Source organism: Ranitomeya imitator, chromosome 6 (assembly GCF_032444005.1).
Source record: "Ranitomeya imitator isolate aRanImi1 chromosome 6, aRanImi1.pri, whole genome shotgun sequence".
Classification (NCBI taxonomy): Eukaryota; Metazoa; Chordata; class Amphibia; order Anura; family Dendrobatidae; genus Ranitomeya; species Ranitomeya imitator.
This window is the reverse complement of record NC_091287.1, coordinates 103,030,041-103,050,170: the sequence shown is the minus strand read 5'-3', so window position 1 is coordinate 103,050,170 and position 20,130 is coordinate 103,030,041. Positions and strand designations below refer to the sequence as shown.

Sequence of the window (20,130 nt, the reverse complement as noted above, 5' to 3'; positions counted from 1 at the left end):
AAAGTTGTGGCACTTTTACATACTCCTAATTAAAAGGTGTTGACACAATCACACACTCATTTTCAAACTTTTTTGTCACCATCACAAACTCCTCCTCACACAATGCTATCACCATCATACACTCCTCCTAAACTGGCTTTGTCATACACTCCTGCTTAAATCATCACAGTCACACACGGCTCCTCACACTTTTCTTGTTACTGTCAAGTACTTTACCTTACATTATGTTGTCACTTTCACACACTTCTACTCACACTGTGTTGTTACTGGCACACACTCCTCCTTAATTTTGGAATTGCCACACACAAGTTGCCACTGTAACATAATCATTAGAGTTGTCACTGTCACACACTCCTCTCTCATACTGTGTTATCACTGTCGCACATTCCTCCTTACATTGTATTGCCACTGTCACACATTACACCTCATACAATGTTGTCATGGTCACACACTTCTTGCACTACCACACTGTGCTCCTTAGTGTGTTGTCACTATCACATGATTATCCTAACAGTGCTGTCACTGTTACACCCTCCTTAGTGTTGTCACTGTTACACACTCCCTTTAAACTGTTTTCCCTCCCACAGACTCCTCCTCACACACTCAGTGTTGTCACACAATCCTCCTAACACTGCTGTCACTGCCATACACACCTCCATAGTGTTGTGACACACTTGTTCTCACACTGTTACTGTCACACACACCTTCATTGTATTACTTCACACTCTTCCTCACGTTGTTGACGCTGTCACACTGCTCACAGCATTTTCACTGACACACACACTCTTCCTCACACTATGATGGCTCTGTCACACATTACCTCCTTAATGTTGTTACTGTCACACACTCCTCAGAGATTTGTCAATGCCATTCACTCCTCCTTAGTGTTGTCACTGTCGCACACTACTCCTTACACTGTTGTCACTGTCACACACTCCTCGTCACATTGTTGTCATTGCTACACAATCCATCTTAGTGTTGTCATTGTCACATACTCCTCCTTAGTATTCTGTGACACACTCCTCCTTACACAAATCCTCAGTGTTGGCACTGTCACACACTCCTCCTCACACTTTGTTGTCACTGTCGCATATCACTCCTTTCACTGTTGTCACTGACACACACTCTTTATCACATTGATTTCACTGTCACACACTCCCCACACAGTGATATTACTGTCACACACTCCTTCTGTGTTGTCACTATCACACACTCCTCCTCACACTTTGTTGTCACTGTCACGCATCACTCCTTTCACTGTTGTCACTGAAACACAATCCTTCTCACATTAATTTCACTGTCACACACTCCCCCCCACAGTGATATTACTGTCACACACTCCTTCTGTGTTTTCACTGTCACACACTCCTCCTCACATTGTTGTCACTGTCACACACTGCTCTTAATGATTTGTCACTGTTAAACACTCCTACTCAGTGATGTTAGTGTCACACACTCGTCCTCAAAGTCCTATCACTGTCACATTCTCTTCCTTAGTGTTGTTACTGTTACAGACCTCATGAAACTGCTGTCACATTCATCCTTAGTATTGTCACTGACACACACTCTTCACTTTGTTGTCACTGCCACACACTGCTCCTCAGTATTGTCACTGTCACACACTCCTACTTAATGTTATCACGGTCACAGACACCTACTCATTTTGTCACTGTCACACACTCCTCACACTGCGGTAGTTATCACGCATTGCTTACTTTTGTCACTATCACATTTGTCACAGTGTTGCCACTATCACACACTCATCTTTACTGTTGTCACTGTCACACACGCCTCCTCATTGCTGTCACTGTCACACACTCCTCTTCAGTGTTGTCACTGCCACACACTCCTCCTCCCACTGTTGTCACTGTCACACAGTCCTCAGTGTTGTCACTATCATACACTCCTCCTTACTGTTTTCATTGCCACACACTCCTCCTCCCACTGTTGTCACTGTCACACAGTCCTCAGTGTTGTCACTATCATACACTCCTCCTTACTGTTTTCATTGCCACACACTCCTCCTCAGTGGTGTCACTATCACACACTCCTCCTTACTGTTGTCACTGTCACACACTCCTCCTGACAGTGTAATCACCATAACACACTCCTCCTTACTGTTGTCACTATCACACACTCATCCTCAGTGTTGTCACTGTCACACACTCGTCCTCACAGTGTTGTCACTGTCAGACACTCCTCCTCTCAGTGTTGTCACTATCACACACTCCTCCTTACTGTTGTCACCGTCACACACTCCTCCTTACTGTTGTCACTGTCACACACTCCTCCCGACAGTGTAATCACCATAATACACTCCTCCTTACTGTTGTCACTATCACACACTCGTCCTCAGTGTTGTCACCATCACACACTCGTCCTCACAGTGTTGTCACTGTCAGACACTCCTCCTCACAGTGTTATCACCATCACACACTCCTCCTTACTGTTGTCGCTATCACACGCTGCTCCATACTGTTGTCACCATAACACACGCCTCCTCAACACACTCCTCCTCATTGTTGTCACTATCACACACTCCTGCTCACAATGTTGTCACTATCATACACTCCTCCTCAGTGTAGTCACTGTCACACACTCCTCCTCACAGTGTTATCACCATCACACACTCCTCCTTACTGTTGTCACCGTCACAAACTCCTCCTCACAGTGTTGTCACCGTCACACAATCCTCCTTACAGTTGTCACTGTCACACACTCCTCCTCATAGTGTTGTCACCCTCACACACTCCTTACTGTTGTCGCTGCCACACATTCCTCCTCAGTGTTGTCACCCTCACACACTCCTCCTTACTGTTGTCACCATCACACACTCCTCCTCAGTGTTTTCACCGTCACACACTCCTCCTTACTGTTGTCACTGTCACACACTATCCTTACTGTTGTCACCGTCACACACTCCTCCTCACAGTGTTGTCACTGTCACACACTATCCTTACTGTTGTCACCGTCACACACTCCTCCTCACAGTGTTGTTACTGTCACACACTCCTTACTGTTGTCACTGCCACACAATAGTCCTCAAAGTGTTGTCACCCTCACACACTCCTTACTGTGGTCACCATCACACACTCCTCCTCAGTGTTGTCACCGTCACACACTCCTCCTTACTGTTGTCACTGTCACACACTCCTCACAGTGTTATCACCATAGCACACTCCTTCTTACTGTTGTCGCTATCACACGCTGCTCTTTACTGTTGTAACCATAACACACTCCTCCTTAGTGTTGTCACTGTCACACAATCCTCCTCACAGTGTTGTCACTGTCACACACTATCCTTACTGTTGTCACCATCACACATTCCTCCTCACAGTGTTGTTACTGTCACACACTCCTTACTGTTGTCACTGCCACACAATAGTCCTCAAAGTGTTGTCACCCTCACACACTCCTTACTGTGGTCACCATCACACACTCCTCACAGTGTTGTCACCGTCACACACTCCTCCTTACTGTTGTCACTGTCACACACTCCTCTTCAGTGTTGTCACTGTCACACACTATCCCTACTGTTGTCACCGTCACACACTCCTCCTCACAGTGTTGTTACTCTCACACACTCCTTACTGTTGTCACTGGCACACACTCGTCCTCACAGTGTTGTCACTGTCACATACTCCTCCTTACTGTTTTCAATGTCACACACTCCTCCTCACAGTGTTGTCACTGTCACACACTATCTTTACTGTTGTCACTGTCACACACTCCTCCCGACAGTGTAATCACCATAATACACTCCTCCTTACTGTTGTCACTATCACACACTCGTCCTCAGTGTTGTCACCATCACACACTCGTCCTCACAGTGTTGTCACTGTCAGACACTCCTCCTCACAGTGTTATCACCATCACACACTCCTCCTTACTGTTGTCGCTATCACACGCTGCTCCATACTGTTGTCACCATAACACACGCCTCCTCAACACACTCCTCCTCATTGTTGTCACTATCACACACTCCTGCTCACAATGTTGTCACTATCATACACTCCTCCTCAGTGTAGTCACTGTCACACACTCCTCCTCACAGTGTTATCACCATCACACACTCCTCCTTACTGTTGTCACCGTCACAAACTCCTCCTCACAGTGTTGTCACCGTCACACAATCCTCCTTACAGTTGTCACTGTCACACACTCCTCCTCATAGTGTTGTCACCCTCACACACTCCTTACTGTTGTCGCTGCCACACATTCCTCCTCAGTGTTGTCACCCTCACACACTCCTCCTTACTGTTGTCACCATCACACACTCCTCCTCAGTGTTTTCACCGTCACACACTCCTCCTTACTGTTGTCACTGTCACACACTATCCTTACTGTTGTCACCGTCACACACTCCTCCTCACAGTGTTGTCACTGTCACACACTATCCTTACTGTTGTCACCGTCACACACTCCTCCTCACAGTGTTGTTACTGTCACACACTCCTTACTGTTGTCACTGCCACACAATAGTCCTCAAAGTGTTGTCACCCTCACACACTCCTTACTGTGGTCACCATCACACACTCCTCCTCAGTGTTGTCACCGTCACACACTCCTCCTTACTGTTGTCACTGTCACACACTCCTCACAGTGTTATCACCATAGCACACTCCTTCTTACTGTTGTCGCTATCACACGCTGCTCTTTACTGTTGTAACCATAACACACTCCTCCTTAGTGTTGTCACTGTCACACAATCCTCCTCACAGTGTTGTCACTGTCACACACTATCCTTACTGTTGTCACCATCACACATTCCTCCTCACAGTGTTGTTACTGTCACACACTCCTTACTGTTGTCACTGCCACACAATAGTCCTCAAAGTGTTGTCACCCTCACACACTCCTTACTGTGGTCACCATCACACACTCCTCACAGTGTTGTCACCGTCACACACTCCTCCTTACTGTTGTCACTGTCACACACTCCTCTTCAGTGTTGTCACTGTCACACACTATCCCTACTGTTGTCACCGTCACACACTCCTCCTCACAGTGTTGTTACTCTCACACACTCCTTACTGTTGTCACTGGCACACACTCGTCCTCACAGTGTTGTCACTGTCACATACTCCTCCTTACTGTTTTCAATGTCACACACTCCTCCTCACAGTGTTGTCACTGTCACACACTATCTTTACTGTTGTCACCGTCACACACTCCTCCTCACAGTGTTGTCACCGTCACACACTGCTCCTCACAGTGTTGTCACCATCACAAACTCCTCCTTACTGTTGTCACCGCCACACACTCCTCCTTACTGTTTTCACAGTCACACAATCCGTGTTGTCACCATCACACACTCCTCCTTACTGTTGTCACCGCCACACACTCCTCCTTACTGTTGTCACTGTCACATACTCCTCCTCACAGTGTTGTCACCGTCACTCACTCCTCCTCACAGTGTTGTCACCGTCACACTGCTCCTCAGTGTTGTCACCGTCACACACTCCTCCTCAGTGTTGTCACCATCACACACTCCTCCTTACTGTTGTCACCGCCACACACTCCTCCTTACTGTTGTCACCGTCACACACTCCTCCTTACTGTTGTCACTGTCACACACTATCCTTACTGTTGTCACCGTCACTCACTCCTCCTCACAGAGTTGTTACCGTCACACACTGCTCCTCACAGTGTTGTCACCGTCACACACTCCTCCTCAGTGCTGTCACCATCACACACTCCTCCTTACTGTTGTCACCACCACACACTCCTACTCAGTGTTGTCACCGTCACACACTCCTCCTCACAGTGTTGTCACTGTCACACACTATCCTTACTGTTGTCACCGTCACACACTCCTCCTCACAGTGTTGTTACTGTCACACACTCCTTACTGTTGTCACTGCCACACAATAGTCCTCAAAGTGTTGTCACCCTCACACACTCCTTACTGTGGTCACGATCACACACTCCTCCACAGTGTTGTCATCGTCACACACTCCTCCTTACTGTTGTCACTGTCACACACTCCTCACAGTGTTGTCACTGTCACACACTATCCCTACTGTTGTCACCGTCACACACTCCTCCTCACAGTGTTGTTACTCTCACACACTCCTTACTGTTGTCACTGGCACACACTCGTCCTCACAGTGTTGTCACTGTCACATACTCCTCCTTACTGTTTTCAATGTCACACACTCCTCCTCACAGTGTTGTCACTGTCACACACTATCTTTACTGTTGTCACCGTCACACACTCCTCCTCACAGTGTTGTCACCGTCACACACTGCTCCTCACAGTGTTGTTACCATCACAAACTCCTCCTTACTGTTGTCACCACCACACACTCCTCCTTACTGTTGTCACCGTCACACAATCCGTGTTGTCACCATCACACACTCCTCCTTACTGTTGTCACCGCCACACACTCCTCCTTACTGTTGTCACTGTCACATACTCCTCCTCACAGTGTTGTCACCGTCACTCACTCCTCCTCAGTGTTGTCACCGTCACACTGCTCCTCAGTGTTGTCACCGTCACACACTCCTCCTCAGTGTTGTCACCATCACACACTCCTCCTTACTGTTGTCACCGTCACACACTCCTCCTTACTGTTGTCACTGTCACACACTATCCTTACTGTTGTCACCGTCACTCACTCCTCCTCACAGAGTTGTCACCGTCACACACTGCTCCTCACAGTGTTGTCACCGTCACACACTCCTCCTCAGTGCTGTCACCATCACACACTCCTCCTTACTGTTGTCACCACCACACACTCCTACTCAGTGTTGTCACCGTCACACACTCCTCCTCACAGTGTTGTCACTGTCACACACTATCCTTACTGTTGTCACCGTCACACACTCCTCCTCACAGTGTTGTTACTGTCACACACTTCTTACTGTTGTCACTGCCACACAATAGTCCTCAAAGTGTTGTCACCCTCACACACTCCTTACTGTGGTCACGATCACACACTCCTCCTCACAGTGTTGTCACCGTCACACACTCCTCCTTACTGTTGTCACTGTCACACACTCCTCACAGTGTTATCACCATAGCACACTCCTCCTTACTGTTGTCGCTATCACACGCTGCTCTTTACTGTTGTAACCATAACACACTCCTCCTCAGTGTTGTCACTATCACACACTCCTCCTCACAATGTTGTCACTATCATACACTCCTCCTTAGTGTTGTCACTGTCACACAATCCTCCTCACAGTGTTGTCACTATCATACACTCCTCCTTAGTGTTGTCACTGTCATATACTCCTCTGTGTTTTCACTATCATACACTCCTCCTCAGTGTAGTCACTGTCACACACTCCTCCTCAGTGTTGTCACCATCACACACTCCTCCTTACTGTTGTCACCGTCACACAATCCTCCTCAGTGTTGTCACAGTCACACACTTCTCCTTACAGTTGTCACTGTCACACACTCCTCCTCATAGTGTTGCCACCCTCACACACTCCTTACTGTTGTCACTGCCACACACTCCTCCTCACAGTATTGTGACCCTCACACACTCCTCCTTACTGTTGTCACCATCACACACTCATCCTCACAGTGTTGTCACGGTCACACACTCCTCCTTACTGTTGTCACTGTCACACACTCCTCATCACAGTGTTGTCACTGTCACACACTATCCTTACTGTTGTCACCGTCATACACTCCTCCTCAGTGTTGTTACTGTCACACACTCCTTACTGTTGTCAGTGCCACACAATAGTCCTCAAAGTGTTGTCACCCTCACACACTCCTTACTGTGATCACCATCACACACTCCTCACAGTGTTGTCACCGTCACACACTCCTCCTTACTGTTGTCACTGTCACACACTCCTCCTCACGGTGTTGTCACTGTCACACACTATCTTTACTGTTGTCACCGTCACACACTCCTCCTCACAGTGTTGTCATCGTCACACACTCCTCCTTACAGTAGTCACTGTCACACACTCCTCCTCAGTGTTGTCACCATCACTCACTCCTCCTTACTGTTGTCACCGTCACACACTCCTCCTCAGTGTTGTCACCGCCACACACTCCTCCTTACTGTTGTCACCGTCACACACTCCTCTTCACAGTGTTGTCACCGTCACACACTCCTCCTCACAGTGTTGTCACCGTCACACACTCCTCCTCACAGTGTTGTCACCGTCACACACTCCTCCTCACAGTGTTGTCACTGTCACATACTCCTCCTCACACGTTACCTTGCAGGCGGAGTACACTCCGAGTTTCTCCAGTTTCTTGGCCCGGGGGGCTGAGCGGTGCTGCCCCTTTTTAGCAGCGATTTTTAGCGGTGCAGCTCCAGCACCTCCCACAGTCGGACTCTCCGCTCCCCGGGCTGCTCCTCCGGCTGCAACCGTAGCCGCTGCTGCTGCAACCACCACGGCCGGAGAGTCTTGGGGCGCCACACTGCCCACCACCGAGCCTCCGTCTGCAGCCGCCTCGGACATTGCAGGAGCCCTGGAGCCTGCCCGGGGAGAAGAATGCCCCCAACCCTCCTCCGGTGCACAGATCCCTGGGCGAGGTGACGAGATCTGCAGCCGATCCCCCAGCAGGGAGGCAGCAGGAGCACATCACCGCCTCCCCTGCCTCTCTCCTCCTCCTCCTTCTTCTTCCCAGTCCTCCCTCCTTGGTGCTGCTGTCCACTTCCATCGCTGCTGCTGTCAGGTCGCGCCGGCGGCTGCGCTGTGTGCAGTGATCAGTCATGGCCGGGGCCGGCTTCTTCTGTAACCTGGAGAGGCCGACATCATCATTGTATCGAATGTAACCGATAATGCTAAACTAGGGGGCGCTATGCTCAGCAGTGGACATGCACTTCAGAGGTAGGGATGAGTTCTCTACAGTCACCCTCTGTCTTCCATCCATCCTCAGCCACTGTGTCCACTGATACATTATTGTCTGACACAAGAGACATCTAACAGGAGTAAGGGCTTGTTCACACTGCCGTATTTTCCATGTCCATTAACCCCTTAACCCCAAGAGCTTTTCTCAGTTTTGCATTTTCGTTTTTCGCTCCCCTCCTTCCCAGAGCCATAACTTTTTTATTTTTCCGTCAATACGGCCATGTGAGGGCTTATTTTTTGCGAGACGAGTTGTATTTTTGCGTGACACCACTGGTTTTACCATGTCGTGTACTAGAAAACGGGAAAAAAATTCCAAGTGCGCTGAAATTGCAAAAAAAGTGCAATCCCACACTTGTTTTTTGTTTGGCTTTTTTGCTACGTTCACGAAATGCCAAAGCTGACCTGCCGTTATGATTCTCCAGGTCATTACGAGTTCATAGACACCAAATATGTCTAGGTTCTTTTTTTATCTAAGTGGTGAAAAAAAAATCTAAACTTTGCTAAAAAAAAAGAAAAAATTGCGCCATTATCCGATACCCGTAGCGTCTCCAATGAAGTCGTTCAAAAGTAAAACTCGTCCCGCAAAAAATAAGCCCTCACATGGCCATATTGATGGAAAAATAAAAAAAGTTACGGCTCTGGGAAGGAGGGGAGCGAAAAACGAACACGGAAAAACGGAAAATCCCAAGGTAATGAAGGGGTTAATGAAGTAAAAAATGAAGTAAATATACAATGAAAACTTAGTGTACAACTAGCTCATATTACGACTGCAGTAAATGTGGGCGTGATGTAACTGCTCCCCGCCCATTCTGGGTGTTTGCAAAAAAAGACAGGATGAAGTTTAGGATCACAGAAAGGAGCCATTTTGTTGGTGACTGCCAGTGATACTGACAAATAGACAGTGTCACCAAGGACGGACGGCAGCTCAGATTCTGTTAGTTGGTGCGGCTCGCTGCATCACAAGCTGGGGTTAGATACATTAAGTGTATCGCGTGCTGTGATTAGATACGCTTAGAGTATCATAGAATGTTACAGTTGGAAGGGACCTCCAGTGTCATCCAGCTCTGCCACCAGGAATTTAAGGGCCCCATACTGGAAACATTTTCAGGACCCCTTGAAACTCCACACAGGCTCTGCCTCCACCCCTCAAACCTTAAACAGTCCCACCACCCTCTCTTGGGAAAAGCTCCACTTCTGCACCACATCCTCACCAATCACACATTAAAGCCGGCCTCACACTAGCGAGTTTTACGGACGTATGAGAGGCGCAGAAAATACGGATTGCATACGGTACAATGATTCTCTATGGCACAGCTCCTATCTGCCGTATGTTACGTATCCGTATTATACGGTCTTGTACGGCCGTAGAAAATCGCAGCATGCTGCGTTTGTCAGCGTATTGCGCAAAAAATCCGCCAATAAGTCAATGGGGGCGAGAAAAATACAGATTACACACAGACCATGCGTGTGACAGTCTTGTCCCACGCTGTAAATCCATCTGAAGAGGTTAAATCATTTTACACCCAGGAGCTCTGCTAATGCAGCTGTGCTCCTGACTGTAAAACTTGGTGAATGAATGGAATGCAAGGGAATGTACTGTAGTTACCTCGAGTCGCGGTGATGCGCCCTCTGCTGGATGAACTCATATGAACTCGAGCCTGGGAAAATATTCTGAAAAGTTCCCAGGCTCGAGTTCATATGAGTTCATCCATCAGAGGGCGCATCACCGCGACTCGAGGTAACTACAGTACATTCCCCTGTATTCCATTCATGGATTTACAGCATGGGACAAGACTGAACGACGGAAGGTATGGAATATTGTTGTTTGTTTTTTTTAACTTTATTCCAGGTGACAAGGGTCTTCAGGTGGATTAAGAGTATAATAAAATATTAAAACACCATGTGTCTTTATTTCATTAAAATACTTTTTAATATTGTGTGTGTGTTTTATTAACCATTTCGTACTATAGGATTAATAATGGATAGGTGTCATAATTGACGCCTCTCCTTTATTAACCTGGCTTAATGTCACCTTACAATAGCAAGGTGACATTAACCCTTCATTACCCCATATCCCACCGCTACTCGGGAGTGGGAAGAGAGAGGCTAAGTGCCAGAATAGGCGCATCTTACAGATGTGCCTTTTCTGGGGTGGCTGGGGGTAGATGTTTTTAGCCAGGGGGGCCAATAACCATGGTCCCTCTCTAGGCTATTAATATCTGCCCTCAGTCACTGGCTTTCCCACTCTGGCGTGGGCTCCCGCGCAATTTTCTCCACCAATTTTTTCTGCGATTTAACCCTTTAATTTAATAGCAAAGCCCCCAAATTTGACACCAAGACACTTCTTACATTAGTAAAGAGGAATATGTAATAAAAGAAGGGATATGAGATGGTTTGCTGTATGTAACCATGTCTCATATCATGTCGGGTTTGTGAAGGAGATAGGAAAAGCCGGCAACTGAATTACCGGCTTTTCTGCTATCTAGCGCTGAATTAAATATAAATACAGTATATATATATATATATATATATATATATATATATATATATACATATTATATATATATATATAACATTTCTGCGTATTACGGCCGTAAAAAACGGACCATATTTTCATACGCCTAGTGTGACGCCGGCCTAACAGTTCCCAAAGAACACCATATCACAAACATAGTCAGCAGCTTTTGTTTTGGCCAAAAGATTTGTTAAGCCGCCACCAAGACAAGTTAGACTCTTTTGGCAGCGCCCTATTCTAGTCTGACCTATTAAACGTGTCTTAACCCCTTTCTGCCAGCTGACGGAATAGTACGTCAGATGGCAGATCCCCTGCTTTGAGGTGGGCTCCGGCGGTGAGCCCATCTCAAAGCCGCGACATGTCAGCTGTTTTGTACAGCTGACATGTGCGCGCAATGAGCGCGAGCAGAATCGCGATCCGCCCGCGCTCATTAACTAGTTAAATGCCGCCGTCAAGCTCTGACAGCGGCATTTAACTAGCGCTCCCGGCCGCGCGGCCGGAGGTGCTCGCACTGCTGACCCCCGTCACATGATCGGGGGTCAGCAGTGCATCGCCATAACAACCAGAGGTCTCCTTGAGACCTCTATGGTTGTTGATGGCCGATTGCTTTGAGCGCCACCCTGTGGTCGGCGTTCAAAGCAACCCTGCATTTCTGCTACATAGAGGTGATCTGTACTTCACCTCTATGTAGCAGAGCCGATCGAGTTATGCATGCTTCTAGCCTCCCATGGAGGCTATTGAAGCATGCTAAAATTAAAAAAAAAAAGTGATTAAAAATATAAAAAAAATAAAAAATATATAAAAGTTCAAATCACCCCCCTTTCGCCCCAATCAAAATAAAACAATTAAAAAAAAATCAAACATACACATATTTGTTATCGCCGCGTTCAGAATCGCCCGATCTATCAATAAAAACAAAGGATTAACCTGACCGCTAAATGACGTAGCGAGAAAAAAAATCAAAACGCCAAAATTACGTTTTTTTGGTCGCCGCAACATTGCATTAAAATGCAATAACGGGCGATCAAAAGAACGTATCTACACCAAAATGGTATCATTAAAAACGCCAGCTTGGCACGCAAAAAATAAGCCCTCACCTGACCCCAGATCACGAAAATTGGAGACGCTACGGGTATCGGAAAATCGCGCAATTTTTTTTTTTTTTTTTTTAGCAAAATTTGGAAAATTTTTTCACCACTTAGATATAAAATAACCTAGACATGTTTGGTGTCTATGAACTCATAATGACCTGGAGAATCATAATGGCAGGTTAGTTTTAGCACTTAGTGAACCTAGCAAAAAAGCCAAACAAAAAACAAGTGTGAGATTGCACTTTTTTTGCAATTTCATCACACTTGGAATTTTTTTCCCGTTTTCTGTTACATGGCATGGTAAAATCAATGGTATCGTTCAAAAGTACATCTCGTCCCGCAAAAAATAAGCCCTCACATGGCCATATTGACGGAAAAATAAAAAAGTTATGGCTCTGGGAAGGAGGGGAGCAAAAAACAAAAATGAAAAAGCGGAAAAAGCTCCGGGGGTGAAGGGGTTAAAATATCCAATACTCTTCTTAGGTATATTTTTATTTATTTTTCCGTAAAGGGAATGTGCCACATACATTTTTTAAAATGACCAATAATACCACACACAAAGGACAAATATTGTCACACTATGACCAGAGCATATAGTACCACAACATAGTGAATGAATAATTCCACATAGAAAGGACAAATACCATCACACCATGACCAGACCACATATTACCACCACATAGTGACCAAATACTACAATACTGATTAATAATACAAATAAAATGATAAAAATCACAATACTAATATTACCATAAGTGCTATTATACACAGGAGCTCTGTACATAGTATACAGTGTATACTGTAAGTGTACAGGTAATACAGTGATCACGAGTGACATCAAACGTAGGAGCTCTGCATATAGTGTTTAGTGTACAGGTAATACAGGGATCACCAGTGACATACACAGGAGTTCTGTATATAGTGTCAGTGTACCGTTAATACAGTGATCACCAATGCCATTATACAGAGGAGCTCTGTATATAGTGAATAGTGTACAGGTAATACAGTGATCACTGGTGACATTATACACAGGAGCTCTGTATCAAGTGTCAGTGTACAGGTAATACAGTGATTACCAGTGCCATGATACACAGGAGCTCTGTATATAGTGTACAGGTATTACAGGGATCACCAGTGACATTATACACAGGAGCTCTGTGTATAGTGTCAGTGTACAGGTAATACAGTGATCACCAGTGACATAAACAGGAGCTCTGTGTATAGTGTCAGTGTACTGTTAATACAGTGATTACCAGTGATATTATACACAGGAGATCTGTATATAGTGTCAGTGTACCATTAATGCAGTGATTACCACTGCCTTTATACACAGGAGCTATGTGTATAGTGTACAGGTAATACAGTGATCACCAGTGACATTATACACACGAGCTCTGTATATAGTGTCAGTGTACATGTAATACAAGGATCCACAGTGTTGTTATACACAGGAGCTCTGTATATAGTGTCAGTGTTCAGATAATATAGAGATCACCAATGACATTATACACAGGAGCTCTGTATATATAGTGTCAGTGTACAGGTAATACAGTGATTACCAGTGCCATTATACACAGGAGCTCTGTACACATAATATAGTGTCAGTGTACAGATAATGCACTGACTGAGTGACGTCTTTAGTTTAAGTCCTTCATCTTTACTTTTCACCTTCATCCAGTGCAGACTGCCAATCGCTTCTTCCAGCCAGGACTTATCTCTGCATAAAATAACACACAGATATCTAGAGCACTTCTACACTTCGCAACTGAATACAGACGTGCACCCAGCATTAATATATAATTTTATTATAATTAAATAAATAAATTATAATTTCATTGCAATCCACCACTGTGCCTTTACTAACTATACACAACCACTTTCCCAACCAATAAATATATAAATTAACATCTGTACTCTTTTCCCCAATTCATTACCAGTCGCACTCCTGCATTCTCAATGCCCCCCACTCTGTACCTCCGGCTTCCCTGATTCATTATATTTACATGCACCCTTCTTTTCCAATTCATTATACCATATCATCTCTCTCTCCCACCCCCATTCTCTATTCATCATCATTTACTCTCCCCACCCCAATTCATCATCATTTATTGTCCTCCACCCTCAAATCATCATTTGCTCTTCCCACCCCACCCTCACTTCATCATTTGCTCTCACCATCCCAACTCCCAATTCGTCATTTGCTCCCCTCCCACGCATCCTGTTTAATATATATATATATATTCTCCAATGTGGTATATATGTCCTGCATCCTGGCCCCATCCTGGTAAATATATATACGTCCTCCATCCTGGTATATATATCCCCCATCCTGACATATATATATATGCCCTCCACACTGGTATCTATGTCCCTCATCCTGGCACTACCCTGATATATAAATCCCCCATTCTGGTATATATGTCCCTTATTCTGGTCCCCATCCTGGTATACATATATCCCCCATCCTGGTATATATGTGTTAGGTCTATTACCACCTGGCCCCCCGCTACTCACCTACTCGCTCCTGCGTTCCGACGTGCTGCTGGACCGGGATTGCGGCGGGCTCCTCCTGCGCTGTCGGCCTCGTGGACCCGGAAGCCAATGGAGCCACGCTGACAGGTATTTCAGGCCACTCTCCCATAGTGGAGGCGCCTGATTATTGAGTATCTCTCTGTACCAGTACTTAGGCCCCTGTTTCCTGCTTCCCAGTACCCTCATTCTTCCCGTTACTACCTGTTCTCCTGTTTCTAGGTTCCTTTTCCGTGTGTCATCCCCTTGCCCCTGCCATCTTGTGATAAGAAATGGTCAAAGGAAAACCTCTGGAATGTAATCAAGAGGAAGATGGATAGTCACAAGCCATCAAGCAAAGAAGAACTGCTTACATTTTAGTACCAGGAGTGGCATAAGGTCACCCAAAAGCAGTGTGAAAGACTGGTGGAAAGCATGCCAAGACGCATGAAAGCTGTGATTAAAAATCATGGTTATTCCACAAAATATTGATTTCTGAACTCTCCCTGAGTTAAAACATTAGTATTGTTGTTTCTAAAGGATTATGAACTTTTTTTTTTTTGCAGACAAACTGAAAATTTTGCAATGGTCTCTTAATTTTTGCCAGAGCTGTATATCCCCTATCCTGTTATATACAGTATGTCCCTTATCCTGGACCCCAGCCTGGTATATCCCCATCCTGGTATATATGTCTCTTATACCAGGATGGGGCCCAGGATATGTCACCCATTCTGACGCTGTCCTTTAACGCCAGGTACAGCCTGGGACTGAAATTCACCCTGGCATTTGAAATCACACAGGCCCACGTTGTCCCTGTCCCCAATGACTAGATGGGATATATTACTAATATTACCCTGAATGGAGGAAAGGAAGATTTACTACAAGTCCAATATTTCTAAAGATACCTGTGGCCTGCTGGGGTAAGTGATGGAGTCAGCAACGTTGTGCTCCGTCACAACTCTTAACAGTGTGAATGTCTGGAGAACACCGATTCTGTTAACAACAATGCAGACAAGGCAGCCCATGACCAGACAGGTCCTTCTGGCATTTACCAGAATTGCTAGATGGCCAGTCCGGCCCTGGCTGGACGTCTAGGGGGCACTTTGCGGCTCGGCTGAGGTTCGTGCAGCACCCGGATGGCTCTGTCATTAAATTGCGCAAAGTCCAGGTCAGGGTTTTGCAAGGCCAGGATGCGCAGCTGTGTCCTGTGAGTGCTGGACAGGAGACCCTCAATGAACTGTTCCTTTAAGAGTTTATCTCCGTCCTGTACGCTATTAGGGTCAACCTGTTTGATGGCCCATAGTGCCTCTTGCAGGTTAAGGGCATAGTCCCATATGCTATCCTGTGTTCTTTGCTTGCACCCAAAAAACTTCATTTTGATTTCTGCAGCGGTGTGGGTGTAAAGGGTGGTTTTAAGTCTGGCAAATATCTGCTGCACAGTTCCTTTTACCATGTTTGGCTAGGATTTCACTTCTCTTAGGGCTGTGCCTATCAATTGTCTAGTCAGAATGTTGACCTTCTGATGCTCTGTCAGGGGGTGTATCTCAAATCGGCTGCAGAGCCTCTCCTTAAAGTCACTTATTGTATGGGACTCCCCAGAATATTGTGGAAGCCAGGCCGCTCCAGGAATAAAGGGCATGGACAGCGGCATGATGGGCACTGTAGCTGCAGGTTGATCCGGCCAGCTGGTAGAAGCTGCGGGGTCTGGTGGCAGTATTGGGCCTGCAGGTGCATCTGCACCGGGAACTGGGGTACCATGGGGCTGGCGACTGCATCCACCCCGAGGTCTTGGGGCATCTCTGGGCCTGCGACTGCATCCGTCGCCAATTCCCCTCCTGGGTCAGACGTGGTCCACAGCGGTTCCTCCTCTGCACGGACAGGCGCCTCTCCCGGTCCTCAGTCCATGTCCTCACTCACAGCTCCGTTGCGCGACATCCTCACTTGCGGTGTTGCTACCCGGCGTCTCCACTTCTGGCTCTGCTGTACCATGTCCTCACTTGTGGCTTCTTTCGCAACACAGCACCAGCTTACTCTTGGCGCTCTTTTTGATCGCTCAACCCACGAAGGTACGCCCCTTCTTCTCCTCACGCTCCACGCGGCATGGCAATGGCAGTTTTGGTGCAATGTCTCAGTCCAATAGTCTCACAATAGATCCTGCTCGTGACGCCAAGTTGAGTCGCCCGCCTGGGCCTTGGGGTACTTGGTTCCGGGTCTGGTCTTAAAGGGGATGTCATGGTGGCTGCGATCCGGTCCCTGGCCCTGGGCGCCCAATAAAAGGGAGAATGGTCTTTTTAGAGGAATTGTGGATAAAGTCTATTGTTCATGACGCTACCTGTGATTCTCGGTTAATAGTGACTGACGCTGCTTAAAGGGGTCCTCTGGGGTGATGTTGTTGCAGCAAGATGGTAACGCTTCCCACAGTTGAAGCGGGGTCACCAGGGCTCCCACGGTGTGTGGCAAGGATGATGTATGCCGACGAATAAGTGGAGGACACAGAGTTGTAAAGGCTTTACCTGGTTTACTGGTGGTAGTAGGCCAAAGTCCAGAGTACCGGCCACAGGTACAAAAGGAGTCCAGACAGCCTGGAAACAAGTAGAAATACCCTTGGCAGGTCAGGTTAGGAGCCTTCCACTTTGCGCTCACTATTATTTCCTTGCTATCTGAAGTGTCCTAACAAGGTCCTAGTTCTTTACTGTCCTGGGACAGTACCTGTATGGAAGGCAGCTTGAGCCGTTCCTTCTGGGGTCTCTGCATGGTGAATCCAGGCTCCAGAGTGCTGCTGTACCACAGGTGTTGTACGGGCAGTTTACGTATAGTCCTATGGGCTATGATCACGGTGCCCGGTTTCTGCACTCTGGCTCACAGGAGGTCCACTCACAGCCTCTTTCAGCCCTCTATCCTCTGCTCCTCACTCGTTGCTGTCTACTCCAGACTGAACTGACTCCTCCTCCAGTCCAGGATGTTCCCCTAAAACCAGAGAAGTTCCCCTAAAACCAGGTTTTGAGCTCCCTCTCCTGGCCTAGAGTCAGAATGTGTTGTGTGTGGGATAACCTGCCAAAGGGATCCCTCTTGTTTCCAGGCATAGCACTTCCCTCTCTGAGAGGAAGGCAGCACTACTGTGGTACCTGAACTCCTGGGGTGCCACACTGTCATCTGTGGTAGATCATGTGTGTCTCCATTATACGTGAGGTAACTATTATACTCTTACTCATATATTGCTTTATGTATATGCTGATTGGTCGCTGGCACTTTAAATACCTAGCCCACAGTCCCACAAAATACCCTGATTAAGCATTGGGAAACGCATGTTGGGTGTTCGGTAGGCACTTTGAGCTTTATATTATGTGACTTTTGTATGTCTTAAATACCTGTACAGGTAATACTTTTGTATTTTGTTATGCCATATAAGTATTGGTGCCATTGTTCTATTGGGGCTCCTTCACTGGCTCACCCACTAATTTGTCCTTTTGTCTGTATTGTTGGACATCTATACCTGTTTTTTTAATAAATATTCATCATAGTTCTGACACACATTTATCTAATCACAGCATGATTTAGGGGCTGAGAATCTGATTCTAACAATGTATCATTTTCTGAGATGTGAGTTGTAATTTCAATAAAGTCACTGTATTATCAGCACAAGAATATCACTATAGAGGGCTAGTTGTCTCATTTATATTCTTCTCTGGAATGCTTTGGCGCTGGAGGCAGAACTGGACTAGTCTCATTTCTGGCTATGTTCCCCGACTAGATCATCTAACTACAAAAAAATATATACTATTGTTCAAGTGGCATATCCATCTATATACAGTGGGGCAAAAAAGTATTTAGTCAGTCAGCAATAGTGCAAGTTCCACCACTTAAAAAGATGAGAGGCGTCTGTAATTTACATCATAGGTAGACCTCAACTATGGGAGACAAACTGAGAAAAAAAAATCCAGAAAATCACATTGTCTGTTTTTTTATCATTTTATTTGCATATTATGGTGGAAAATAAGTATTTGGTCAGAAACAAAATTTCATCTCAATACTTTGTAATATATCCTTTGTTGGCAATGACAGAGGTCAAACGTTTTCTGTAAGTCTTCACAAGGTTGCCACACACTGTTGTTGGTATGTTGGCCCATTCCTCCATGCAGATCTCCTCTAGAGCAGTGATGTTTTTGGCTTTTCGCTTGGCAACACGGACTTTCAACTCCCTCCAAAGGTTTTCTATAGGGTTGAGATCTGGAGACTGGCTAGGCCACTCCAGGACCTTGAAATGCTTCTTACGAAGCCACTCCTTCGCTGCCCTGCCGGTGTGCTTTGGATCATTGTCATGTTGAAAGACCCAGCCACATTTCATCTTCAATGCCCTTGCTGATGGAAGGAGGTTTGCACTCAAAATCTCATGATACATGGCCCCATTCATTCTTTCATGTACCCGGATCAGTCGTCCTGGCCCCTTTGCAGAGAAACAGCCCCAAAGCATGATGTTTCCACCACCATTCTTTACAGTAGGTATGGTGTTTGATGGATGCAACTCAGTATTCTTTTTCCTCCAAACACGACAAGTTGTGTTTCTACCAAACAGTTCTAGTTTGGTTTCATCAGACCATAGGATATTCTCCCAAAACTCCTCTGGATCATCCAAATGCTCTCTAGCAAACTTCAGACGGGCCCGGACATGTACTGGCTTAAGCAGTGGGACACGTCTGGCACTGCAGGATCTGAGTCCATGGTGGCATAGTGTGTTACTTATGGTAGGCCTTGTTACATTGGTCCCAGCTCTCTGCAGTTCATTCACTAGGTCCCCCCGCGTGGTTCTGGGATTTTTGCTCACCGTTCTTGTGATCATTCTGACCCCATGGGGTGGGATTTTGCGTGGAGCCCCAGATCGAGGGAGATTATCAGTGGTCTTGAATGTCTTCCATTTTCTAATTATTGCTCCCACTGTTGATTTCTTCACTCCAAGCTGGTTGGCTATTGCAGATTCAGTCTTCCCAGCCTGGTGCAGGGCTACAATTTTGTTTCTGGTGTCCTTTGACAGCTCTTTGGTCTTCACCATAGTGGAATTTGGAGTCAGACTGTTTGAGGGTGTGCAGAGGTGTTTTTTTATACTGATAACAAGTTTAAACATGTGCCATTACTACAGGTAATGAGTGGAGGAAAGAGGAGACTCTTAAAGAAGAAGTTACAGGTCTGTGA

General features: G+C 46.2%; 1 protein-coding gene across 1 annotated transcript in view; it reads right to left on the bottom strand.

The window, feature by feature from the left end:
• Positions 1–8,745, bottom strand: part of KAT2B (lysine acetyltransferase 2B) — a 129,414-nt gene extending 120,669 nt beyond the window's left edge. Inside the window, exon 1 of the mRNA XM_069729976.1 lies at positions 8,191–8,745. Within this exon, the coding sequence (XP_069586077.1) occupies positions 8,191–8,436 (246 nt within the window). The 5' untranslated portion in view covers positions 8,437–8,745. The remainder of the gene's footprint in view (positions 1–8,190) is intronic.
• Between the last annotated feature and the right edge of the window lie 11,385 nt (positions 8,746–20,130).